This window comes from Fusarium subglutinans (genome assembly GCF_013396075.1).
Source record: "Fusarium subglutinans strain NRRL 66333 chromosome Unknown NRRL66333_c0000237, whole genome shotgun sequence".
NCBI classification, from domain to species: Eukaryota; Fungi; Ascomycota; class Sordariomycetes; order Hypocreales; family Nectriaceae; genus Fusarium; species Fusarium subglutinans.
In genome coordinates, this window is record NW_023502300.1 from 1,883 (window position 1) to 13,698 (window position 11,816).

The following is an 11,816-nucleotide window of genomic DNA, read 5'->3' on the forward strand; positions in this document are numbered from 1 at the left end:
TGACTTAGAATGGGGTCAGAAGAAGCTGTGGCTAGCTGAAATGCCTTCTGGAATGGAGGAGACAGCCCTAATCCCTTGGTGGCTTGGGCCTGGACTAATCGGCAAACCCACCTGAACTTGCACCTCCAATCACTTTAGTGCCTGATCCGTGCTTCCGTCCGCCACCAAGGACCGGCCGTCGCGACTGTGCCGTTTTCGATATTTTCGTACTCAGCCGTATCAGCTAGTGGACGTTAGCTCTTACGTTAAGACTCTAGGCCAAAGAGACGAGAGTTGAGAGGACAGAGGATTCAAATGGGCGGGTCGTCAAGGAAGGCTATTGAAGTTAGATTCTGGAGTAATATATAGAGACGGCTGGGTCTCTGTTCTCGAGCACCCGACCTGGACATGTAAAACTGAAGAATACAACGGGAGACAAACAAAGAAATAGTATACTGCTATTGGCCAATCATGACTTGGCATGCCCAACTTGTAATGGTGCTGGCCTTGGTCGGCCTCGCATCAGCACAGTGCACCGGCATGTCAGACGACTGCTCCTCCAACCCCATTCCACTGCGGAAATTCAATCCCTACAACTTCCAAGCTACATCATGCAACCTCAAGTGGAAAGATGCTTGCGTCGGGAAAAAGAACGGCCATAAGCAGCAAAAGCCTCCTCCTTACTGTCTTTGCACTTCTGGGGACTACCCCTCCGGGCTGCTCCCAGTCGACGGTTACACACTGGCGATGCAGAAGGATGACGCCGATGTCAAACCAAAGCCGGCTAATTATACTCTCCACGGTCTATGGCCCAGCTCGTCGGGAGGCAATGGCGCAAAGGACCAGCCGTACGGGTGTCTTCACGGCGAGGAGTTTGATGAGACGATCCTCAAGACCTTTAAGGAACTACTAGATCACTTCTGGCCGACGGACCCAAAATATGGAAACACGATGCAATGCTTCATCCTATCCGAATGGATGAAGCACGGCACCTGCGCCGTCATTCCCGGCGTAGACGGTAACGCATTCCGCCTACCGCAGGAGTCTTACTACCGCACTGCGTTTGTATTAGCGAATGAATTCAATGCCAACGCTGAGTTGCGTCAGCGGCTCGATGATCCTGGGTCGGATGATCTCGAGTCAAATGTCAGCACAGGCTGTGTACAGTGCGCCTATCTCGCTACCGTGGGCTGGGAGGGCACTGATGTACAGAGCGTGCCGCGCATGTCGGGTGATTGCGTTGATCAATGCTTTTCATGCGGTGATAGCTGGGACTTGTGTAAGCCTGCTCAGCTAAATAGCACCGTTGAGCTGGACCCGAGCAATGCGCCGCTGGAAGCGAGCGACAGCGGAACAAGCAGTGATGCGGTGGCCAACTTTGCAGCGCTGGACTTGGCCATCCCAGCCTTTAGCAGCAGCGATAAGATATCACCCTGGGATGGCACTTGGCGCTCCTTCGGTGCAGAGCAGGGAGGGTCTGGCAAGTTCGAGTTCGCGCAGACTTTTACTGACAAGGTTTTGACGGTCACTACTGACAGTCCGTATCCCCAGACATGCAACTACGAGCGGCGTGGGTCTAAAGAGCTGATTCTGCGATGCGGAGGTAATAGACTTGAGGAATGTTTGGTGCAGCGACTACCTGATATCGGCGAGCTGGAGGCAGCATTCCTAGCCTGCAATCATACTGGGCAACCGGCACCGGCAAGTTTCTACGCTGCGATGGACACACCTGGCTGTGGCAACTTTCTCATGTTCCGATGTAAGGCATCGGCCAAAGGTTGTTCCTTTTCTCCGGACGCTATCTCACCGCCGTCAAAGTCTGAGACCAAGACCAAATCTGAGCCTGAGCCTAGCCCTGTCAGCCACTCCCAGCCTGGCATTGCCGGTGCACCTACTTCGCTCCTGGGTTTATGGCGTTCACTTCAGGTATCCAGCCACCATGAAGACGGCCTCGCGAATTGGAGCTTTACATCAGATGGCCAGGCGTCGCTGAAGTGGCCCAACCATCCTGAGCGCGGCGTGGAGAGCTACTCAGTGTCTCACTCTAGACAGGAACCCAACAAAGTACTCCTCGCTAGCGCCAGTGGTGCTGTCACTACCTGCCACTTCAAGTTCCAGTACCAACCAGTATACTCCTACGCCGTGCTCGACTGTACATCAGGAGATAAGAAGACGCAGTGGGCCATGGGGCGGTGTAATCCATGCAGCGCTGAGTGTCGCTACTCGTGCAGTCCTGAGAACGACAACTGCGGTGCGGGTTCGTGCGACCCGGCTGATTCATCAGCTACTGGAGCACGTCCCCCGCCTAACGAGCATAGATGGTGCACTCCCGAGGATTCTGGCTGTTGGCCTACCAAGACGGCTATCAAGAAGTTAGAAAAGGCTCTTGACCCCACAGTACCCCGACTCGGTCTCCAGTGGGGCAATTACCCCACGCCGCAGCCCGCACCAGTTCCGACGGGATCAATCAACAACCAGGCCTTTTACGGTCTAGGCAGCACGGGTCTCAAGGCGCTGTACTATTATGAGAATATCGAGGAAATGCAGCGACCGTGCTTTAACACCAAAGACGGCGTTAATATCTGGAACACCGCGTCCGACATGTGCAAGGCAGCACTGCACCAAAACGAATACCGCAACTGGAACCCCTTCATCGTCGTCTTTCCTCTCAACCAGCGCCATATAACAGCTGCGCTCAAATTCGCTGCGCAGCATCGTCTGTGTATCGCAACAGCAGGCACGGGCCATGAGTACAACAGCCGCAACTCATGCCCTACTGGCGGCATCCTCATCCGCACGATCCTGCTTAAGAACAAGGAGTTTCTTCCGACCTGGAGCGAAGATCCAGTGTTGGCTCCCGCTGGTGCATTCCGCTTTGGCGCTGGGTCTATCTTTGCCGAGATGCATGCTTTTTCTGCCAAGTATGACCGCGTTGTGGCGTCGGGATGGTGCTCTACCGTTGGCATGACAGGATACCATCTTGGCGGTGGCCACGGTCCTTTTGCACCCTCCATGGGCCTTGGCGTCGATAACGTGCTCGAGATTGAAGTTCTGCAAGTCGGTCGCAACGCACACGGCCACATTGTCGTTCACAAGAAGATGGCCAGTCGTCGGAAGAATCCTCAGCTCTTCTGGGCCATGCGCGGTGGCGGCGGTGGTGTCTGGGGCGTCATCCTCTCCATGACGCTCCGCGCTCACCCTGTACCGGATGGAGGTTTGAGTCGCGTTTTCATGTCCCAGTCCGGCACGTTTTGCCCCGGTCCAAAGGACAAGTTTGGCTACGAGTGGCTGCGTGAGATGTGGCCTCGCTTCGCAGAGTGGCAGTTGAGGCTCAACTCCAAGGTGAGCACGCAGCCTGGCTTCTTTATTGACACCAGCAAGTACAAGAAGGGCGACCTTTGCACAGCCACTTGGACTTTCAACTTTGAGTACTTCTACGCTGGTGGTCAGAAGGAGCAGGAGTATGCTATGTTCCGAGATAGTCTCAAGGACGTGCTGCAGACAAAGGCTGTGCAGGAGGATAACTTCAACTCAGCGTATGAGTACCTCCTTTCCATGCCTCCAAACAAGTTCCAGATCTCGGTTATGAACCCCCTGCCCGCTCCCCACGAGCCCTCCGACGATGCCACAGGCTCACAAAACTCAGTCTTTGTCTCCCGCCAAGACATGGAGACAAAGTTCGCCTCGACCATGATGGACGTGCTGGACATCTGTGTCGCCAGCCTCAAAACCCCCGACAAGACATCCCCAGACCCGATGGGATACCGCTGCGGCTTCCACTACCTCTACACCTCGATCACCGGTAATCTCGGCAGTGCACAGCCAGATGACACAGCTATATCTCCCGGCTTCCGCTCGGGTCTAATGCTATGGAACGCACGCACTCTATCGACGAAGCAGTGCGAGGACACGATCTACAAGCTTGGTAGGAACAGTTATTTCTCTGAGAGTTCGTATGTGATGCATAATTGGACGGATAGGTACTGGGGTGAGAAGAGGTATGAGCAGTTGCTTGCTGTGAAGAGGGCGCACGATCCAGAGAATTTGTTCTGGTGTCATCATTGTGTTGGGGATGATCCTGATGATGCGTATGGGAATCCGCTGGGTGTGAAGAAGGAGAAGGATATTAAAGTTGATTCGTACAAGAGGGATGAGTTATAGTGGTCGCGTGGTGCGCTGAGAGAGTACGGGTTGCATGTCAAGAACTGGGCTACATTGTAGTAGTCAGACAGTTGCGTTTGTACTATAGGTCAATTGTTCTGGTCACTACATACCACGATGAGCTACAGGCTTACGCTACAATATGCCGCAAAGATGAATAAAGGTGACTAATCATATAGATAGAACAAATTTTGTGCGCTTAAATACTTTATGTGATCCCAGCTTATCATGTCAATACCAGAATCGCCATATCGCAGCAGATGAAGAGGTTACATGTTTCCGATAACTCTAGAAAGATATATTGGCCAAATGCGACATTAGCTGATATAGTGTGATTTCCAGAAACCCCTGGACATTTTAACGTCTGAAATAGAGAAATGTTAAAATCGGTATTGGCAGACGAGTTTCGTGGCGCATGCTGATGGGGAATGAGATTAGCATGGAAGGGGGCCAAGGGCGCTGGGTTTAGAGGCGTACTTAGACAGACTTGGAAAAATGGAGTCACTGGGCTGCGGAAAATTAAGCCAACAAATCCAGTCACATAGTTTTGTAAAGTATGTCCTAAAGTAGTAGTAATGATAGGGTCGGTTTCTGGAGACCGGGGCAATGGGGTAATGGGGACATTTAACGAACAGAATTAATTAACTAAGAATGATATTATATCTATTTACAAGACCAAGAATTCTGCTTCTGCTTGTGCTCACTTGTCGAAGATACCATAAGTGTTTGCTTAGTGGCTTAGCGCTTGTGGTTTTGCTATCCAGAGATCTCCAGACACCTGCTCCTGCGAATTTCACAAGACTATGGCGGGCTGTTCATTATTATGTTCGTAGGACAAAGAAATATCTAATCGCAAGAACGACCAGCAGCTAATGTCGCCGTTCAGAAACCTTCAATATGTTCATACGCGTCTCATCGTGTTTTTGACCGAACACATGCATGATTCTCACCCACACAATGGACCCCTGGAAACAATTAGTCAAATGTTTAGTCCTAACCAAAACGTATAGAAAGAGTTACGAAACTCCTTTTAACGTTTCGTTTTTTTACGGCCGCGACTCCCTACTAACTATAGAGGGGCAATCACCAACAATTCCGCGAGGTCCAACATTTATCTTGAACACCGTAAAAATGTGTATTGACTGTTCAGCCACTGGTAACAATGACAAATATCCGGCTATAACCTGCGCTACGCATGGTTCGGGTAAAGGCAGCAGCAAAGCTACATTGCAGGAAGAAAGTATTAAAATGAGGAGGATACCCCAGGAGGAAGCAGTTAAAGAGAGGAATGATCGATTCCATGATGGCAATACCCGAGCGGAAGGCGTTTTCGCGCAACATTGTTCTGAATGCTCAAGCCTCAGGGCCTTGTCGGATGCAGACAGGGCCCAGAAGAAACTACAAGACGCAATCCAGGACTTGCATGATACAAAGGAGCGCAACGAACAGGTTGAGAAAGAGCTTGAAGGTCTTTCCAAGTCCGCGGATCAGTACGTCACAGAACTCAGAGGCCATGTTCAGTATGCAGACTACTACCAGATAAGACTCGCCATGGCGGAGTGCAAGTTGGATGTGTCTGAACTCACTGCCGGCTTTGAGGATTTCGTTGAAAGGCGGCGGTTGAAGAAGGAAGCTGGAAGGGAAGATGCCTTCTTGGCCTCGGCGCATGAAGGCGAAGAACGGAGATGGAAGAAGAAGTTGGAAAAAGCGGAAGAGGATGTGCGAGAGGCAAGGACTAGGACGAAGCTGCGAGAACAAAAGCCACGATCAGTCTTTTGGAGTTGGTGATTGGAATAAAGACCTGTCACTAAGGTGTAAACCCTCAGAGATGAGAAGCTAAGTGCTGCGTTTCCTTATGTACATTGCTCAGAGTCACAGAACTCAGTTTTGGGAGTTACAGCCTTGTATGTAAGTACCAATGCTCAATCAACAAGAAAGCTGTTATATGTAAACAATCGATATCACTGGGGACAGGGTTTGGGGTACAAGAAACGATTCAGAGAGTGACTAGAGCGACCAACCAACGAGATAGAGACGGACTGAAACGAGTGAGGATACAAATTCCAAACACCTGCGATTCCACCAAACATGAGTTCCAAGTAGCCAAATCTGTGACACATCTTCAAGCTCGATCTGAATTGCGTTGTCATCCTTCCAACCACATCCCAAACATAGCGGAAGCAAAACCCTAATCAGAGGCAGGGGAAGAAGTCGTCTTAACTGGCTTGGTAGAAGGAGGAGACGAAGGAAGATCATCGCCGGGAGAAGAGGAGCAAGAGCAACCAGAACAGCGAGAACAACGAGAGGAGGAAGACGGAGAAGGAGAAGGAGAGGAAGAGGGGGAAGAAGAGAGAGATGGAGCGGGAGATGGAGAAGGAGATGGAGTAGAGGTAGCTCCCCTAGGAATATCATTAAGCTCCTTCTCGTTAACTGTGACCTTGGCCGCTGTCTTGAAGACGATTTTGTCGTTCAAGGCCTTCACCTCGGCTTCCAACTGAGAACGAACTTGTTCGTCATCCGGTTCTTCGAGCCGGGCTAGGTGCATATCGCGGCGTTTGGTACGTCTCGGTTCCTCCAACCACTCTCTGGCCTCCTCCGTGTTTTGGAACCCTGCAACTATAGGTTTGAGAGCTTTAGACTGTAAATAGCATGGGAGGAGTCATGAATCTTACACTCAGCTCCCGGATACTGGTAAGTGTCTTCCAGGACATCGTTATAGTCGGTTCGGAACCCCCAATTGCGTCCAATACTGACGGCATATACTGACTTTCTCTTCTTACCCATGCTTGTGTTGTTGAGGATTAAGGCTAACTGTGAAGCTGAGTACGGGTTAGTCTTTCGAGGAAGGAAGAATGGAGTGAATTGGAATAGACAATGGGGAGATGGTCGACTACAGTGTAGGAATGAGGTTAGCGACGTAGTAAAGATAGAAGAGGGAGCAAAGATCTGGTAGAAGTGAAAGAAGCTGATGATCGAAATTGATGATTCTGAGAAGAAGGCAGGAGGACACATGTGAATCTTTATAGATAATTATGGCCTACTTGGCCGCCATAGCCCATTCAAGAACCACGCAAACAGTGAGGAGAGGGACGAGGGGAGGAGCATTGTGTCCATGGTGTTCCGCAGTCATCCCTACCAGAACGTCCAAGCCACTCCCTCTCAACTTTCTCAAGTCATCTCAGGTCGACCTGCTCCCAAGGCCAAAACGACTTGCTCGTGATACGTTATCTTACACGATGATGTGAACTAACTATTTGCGGAGTTGCCGAGCTTCAATGCCTCCCGGTCCGGGCCATTGATGTTACAGACGGGAGGACAGGTACTGATCGAGGGGTAGGTACTTTAGCCCTCCAACTCGGAAACGTCCAATGGGAAGCATAAGCTATGGATGTGAATAATGTCAATGACGTGTCGCAGATCAGCATTGGAAGATCTGTAAGCCGTGGGAATGCAGGGAGGGCAGTTGATACCGGCAATGAGAATGTCATTGCTTTTTTTCTCTCAAGACCACCACTGCAAGGAGTCTTGTGATGAGCCGATTCCTTGGCTCGAACATGGTCTAGACACTGCGGCTGAGCGTTTGTTTGCCCCTCAACCTTATCACCCTACTTTAGGGTCAAGTCTGCGATCTTCTGTCTCATCACATATCTCGACTTGCAGCTTTAGCGTGCTCTCGCTCTGTCGCGTCTGGTCCTGTGACTCGGAATTCATCGCTGCCACCTTTTGCCCCCTCAACAGTTTCGCAAATCTGGGAAGAATTGGGCTTAGTTCGATACTTGTATATGCATATACCGGGGGGTTGCTCAGGATTGCTCTTTGTACCTCTCTTAGCCTGCACTCCAATTCCAATTCGGTGACGCAACTATCTCAGGAATGCGCTTCGAGCCCTCCCGATTATTCCGAGACGAATGTTTCGGTAGCGATTGTCGCGGGATGATACTAAAGGTGGCTTCTTCTTTATGAGATATCGAGCCGACTTTCAGGGAGTCTGCGATGCCCCCTTCGTTTTTTTCGTTACAAATATCCTCTTCCTCTTCATCAATGCTTTGCGGCCAATCGATCGTTGTCCAGGCGCGAGTTTCATAAATCCCGCTTATCCCCCCCATCACTTAGACCATCAGTCCACTGTCGCGCAACTTCAACATTATATCTTTGCCATCTACTGCTATCTTCTACCAAACTGCCTTTATCACTATACCTCTTCCATACTCTATTGCTCTTCTTCATAGTATCTCATTGCACCATGTCTTCCTCGTCTTCACTCACTCACTCAACAATCTCTGGAGCTGATAACCGCGGCTCTGGAGGGTCGAGTGGGGGTCAAGCTAGCAGCAACGGCTTTGGGGGAACTGCAGAAACCCCATCCCCTTCTGGTACTAGGCAGGCCGCTAGCCATGATTTTGAGTCTCGCCGGTCTTCGCCCACGCCTAGCCATTTTGGTACTAGCCAGTCCAATGTCTCTGGCTCTCACCAAACCTCCCTGCACCCTGTTTCCCCGCGAGCCCATACCGGGGAAGGTCGTCAGCAATCATCTTTGGAGGATTTCTGGTCTAGAGATGATGATCCCCGCCCTCTTGCTGCTCGCAAGTTGCTCAGGACCCCGGATGATGAATGGATCCGGTTTGTGAACGCGGCTGCTCGCAATTCCGGATACACTGTTCCACAACTGTCCATGGCAAGCACTTTGGCAAAGAAGAACAAAACCTGGAAAGAATCTCGCAACGCCGTCCTCAAGATCAATGTAGATCCTGATACCAGTCACATGTTGAGCTCAGAGGCCATCCTTACCAAGTGTGCAAATCTTGGCCCCCCTTTCGACGCTATCAAAGCTGTGCAGTTCCCTCCACTGGAGACGGATCGGGTCCTGTTGATCGTTCATAGCGACCTCAGCGCTCGAGAGATTCGAATGCACGAGGAAAGATTAAAAACCATTATTAGCACCCAGGATGCGCAGTGTACCCTGAGGAATTCCACATCAGCCCTGCAAACATCACTCGCACCGAGGTTGACAAAATGAAGACTTCCAAAAACAAGGCTTATAGAGACAGGGCTACCCGGGCCAAGTTCAAAGACCCCGAGAAGAACCTGAAGTTTTGGAAGAGAGAAACAGGCCTCAACATCCATAGGGCATACTGGAAGTACGGCCGTTTATGGTTTGTCCTGCGGAATCGCGAGGAAGCCCAGACTGCTGCTTCAGGGAAAATGTATACTTTGGAAGGACTGCAAACTTCGTTCGAGTAAGTAGAGCAGACCGATCAATGCACAACAATATTCTAACCCCGCTCTTAGTTTTCTTGATCCCAAGTATGTGCCCAAGCAGTGCTTCAACTGCCAGGACTTCGGTCATATGGCAAAGCAATGCCCCAACGAGGTTCGATGCGGTCGGTGCTTAGAAGCTCATAAGACAAGCGAGTACAAGGCCAAGCAAGATAAATACAAATGCTTTTTCTGCGGCGGCGCTCATCCCAGCTACTGGCTGAGATGTTGCAGGCACCCTCGGGTTCTGGATGTACTGCACAGGTGCAGTCTATGGCGAGGCCGGGCATCCTGGGATACCAACGGACAGGAGCCTGAGTCTTCTGGGCGGTCAGTTTCGCCTGGTATATCCACTGAGAACGAAAGTCCTCGGTCCAGGTTTGGAATTCAGGAGCTCCTTCGCGAGATCCTCTCTGATCAAGGCGCAGCAACACCCGATGAACCTCTGCTTTCTCATGCCCTCGGCAGAGGTGGAGATATCTTGTTTCGCCTCGTCGAAGCCTTTGTGCGCGTTGCTGCAGGTAACCTAGGACCTACCCTTCCAACCAACCCCGGTTACCACGCACCTCAACCACGCAGGGCATCACCTTCACCTTCAGTCCCATCTATTCACAGCCGCCTGGGCACGGTCACTGGGGATCTATCTCTAGCTAACAGCTCAAGAGCATCGGCAAGGGTCCTTTACGACTATGCTAACCGATCGCCTTCTCGGCAGACTCCATCGCCTGATGAATCTCTGTATGGATCTGGCTTGAATAGCAACGGCGCTTCCCCGGCGAGGCAGGTATCTGTTGAGCCCCCGTTCTCCTCTTACTCTGAGCTGAGTGACGCGGATCTCTTTATGGATACCTTCGAGGAAGAAGCCCAGCAAGAGGTCTTCGAGCTCTCTGCTGATTGCCCAGTTGAATCAATCTTTGAGCTCTCTGCCGACCATCCTTTGTATCCGGAAGGCCACGAGTCTCCAGCCGTCGCACAACAGGCTGAGGATACCTGTGATATGGTGCCGTCGGACTCTGCTCCGGATGTTTCCCTGGATGGCCTTCCTGAGCTCAGTCGCGATATGATTGCCGGAATCATCTCCATCCCTTCTACACCTATCGGTTCAGAGGGCGAAGTCGACTGGGATTTCATCCCTGATACTCCTCCTGGCCTTCTTACTTGTGCTGTCACAGCCGATGAACCCAAGCTAGCGGAGGATGAATGCGATTCTTCCACAGAGACCTCAGTTGCCCGCAAGCGTCGCCGATCCTCGTCTACTGCCACAGATCAGTCGAGTAGCGCAGTGACCTCTCAGGTCTGCCCAGAAGAACCACAGCAGCCGCTCGCTGTACCTCCTTATTCACCGGAAGTTGGCAGCTCATCAGCTGTGGTTCCTTGCTCTCTCCCAGACTCGGACGCCGCTTCTCAGCCTCTAGAGGGGCCTCCTCCAACAGAGAGTTTGTCCATTGGATCTTTGAGTGTCAGGAAGCGGCGTTGGAGGCCGGATGAGGACCTTGACATCCTCGCATCTCCAATTAGCGTCAAGAAGCTGAGAGTTGAGGACTCCCTAGTTCAGGACGGTGGTGAATCGGCTTTGGCGGCGCCGTCCCCAACTAGCCCAACCTCCGGGCCTCTTGCAGTCACCAGCACTGTTGTATCCGACGAGCCTCTCCCTACCAACAGCGACAGCTCCTTGCTCTTGCAGGCGAATCCTAGTACACCTACACTCAGAAGGTCTCGCCGTGGCGTTCAGCCTTCGTTCACACCTGGGTCTTCAACGGCGTCTAGTTCTAGCAGGTCTAGCTCTGGGTCATCGTTCGTCACGGCTGGCTCTAGTCCCAACACTTCAGGTCTGTTGGAATCTCCCGCCAACCCCAGCCACGATCCATCTGACCAGCTTGCTGGAGATGACAGCAGCCCCGTAGCGGGGACGTCTCAGAGCTCGCTTCAGATTGCTCCACGCGAAAGCACACGAGTCTTGCGACCTCGGCGAGGACTCACAGATGACGACGAGATAGCAGCCCAGCTGGAGAGAGACGCTTCTCAAGCTTCTCCCAGTGACCAAGAGCTGCTGCAGCATGACATCGGCCCTGAGTCAGCGGCTGCTTCTGGGGAGGAGGATGGATCTGACGATGAATATAGCCCTGGAAGGAAGGCAAAGGCCCGGTCAAAGCGTAAATCTAAGACTGGTTCAAGAGGGAAAGGCAAGGGTATTGCAAGAGAGGCACCGGACACTGGCCCTAAACAAACGAAGCTGGACCGGTATTTCTCTTAGTTTTGGACATGTGTTTTGGCGTTGAGGAGGAGATGGACGGTAAATTGTTCGGTAGATGTCATATGAAGGCATTCCGGCTGTTAGCATTATTGTTCTCGGTATACTAGGATCGTCAGTTCTCTCTTCTGCCATCAATGACACTACATGGCTCTGTAGCTCGGATGAA

General features: G+C 51.6%; 4 protein-coding genes across 4 annotated transcripts; 3 read left to right on the forward strand and 1 right to left on the reverse strand.

Annotated features, from left to right (window-relative positions):
• Window positions 1-450: 450 nt before the first annotated feature.
• FSUBG_11838 (isoamyl alcohol oxidase) lies at window positions 451-4,140 on the forward strand (the record flags this gene model as incomplete). Its single annotated transcript, XM_036676563.1, has 1 exon — window positions 451-4,140. The coding sequence occupies one exon, from the start codon at window positions 451-453 to the stop codon at window positions 4,138-4,140; it is 3,690 nt and encodes a 1,229-aa protein (XP_036532661.1).
• Window positions 4,141-5,388: 1,248 nt separating this feature from the next.
• FSUBG_11839 (uncharacterized protein) lies at window positions 5,389-5,928 on the forward strand (the record flags this gene model as incomplete). Its single annotated transcript, XM_036676564.1, has 1 exon — window positions 5,389-5,928. The coding sequence occupies one exon, from the start codon at window positions 5,389-5,391 to the stop codon at window positions 5,926-5,928; it is 540 nt and encodes a 179-aa protein (XP_036532662.1).
• Window positions 5,929-6,328: 400 nt separating this feature from the next.
• Window positions 6,329-6,924, reverse strand: FSUBG_11840 (uncharacterized protein; the record flags this gene model as incomplete). The annotated part of the gene is made up of 2 exons (XM_036676566.1): window positions 6,329-6,756; window positions 6,813-6,924. The coding sequence occupies 2 exons, from the start codon at window positions 6,922-6,924 to the stop codon at window positions 6,329-6,331; spliced, it is 540 nt and encodes a 179-aa protein (XP_036532663.1).
• Window positions 6,925-8,383: 1,459 nt separating this feature from the next.
• On the forward strand, window positions 8,384-11,650 carry FSUBG_11841 (zinc finger cchc-type; the record flags this gene model as incomplete). The annotated part of the gene is made up of 3 exons (XM_036676567.1): window positions 8,384-9,013; window positions 9,079-9,377; window positions 9,430-11,650. The coding sequence occupies 3 exons, from the start codon at window positions 8,384-8,386 to the stop codon at window positions 11,648-11,650; spliced, it is 3,150 nt and encodes a 1,049-aa protein (XP_036532664.1).
• Window positions 11,651-11,816: the final 166 nt, after the last annotated feature.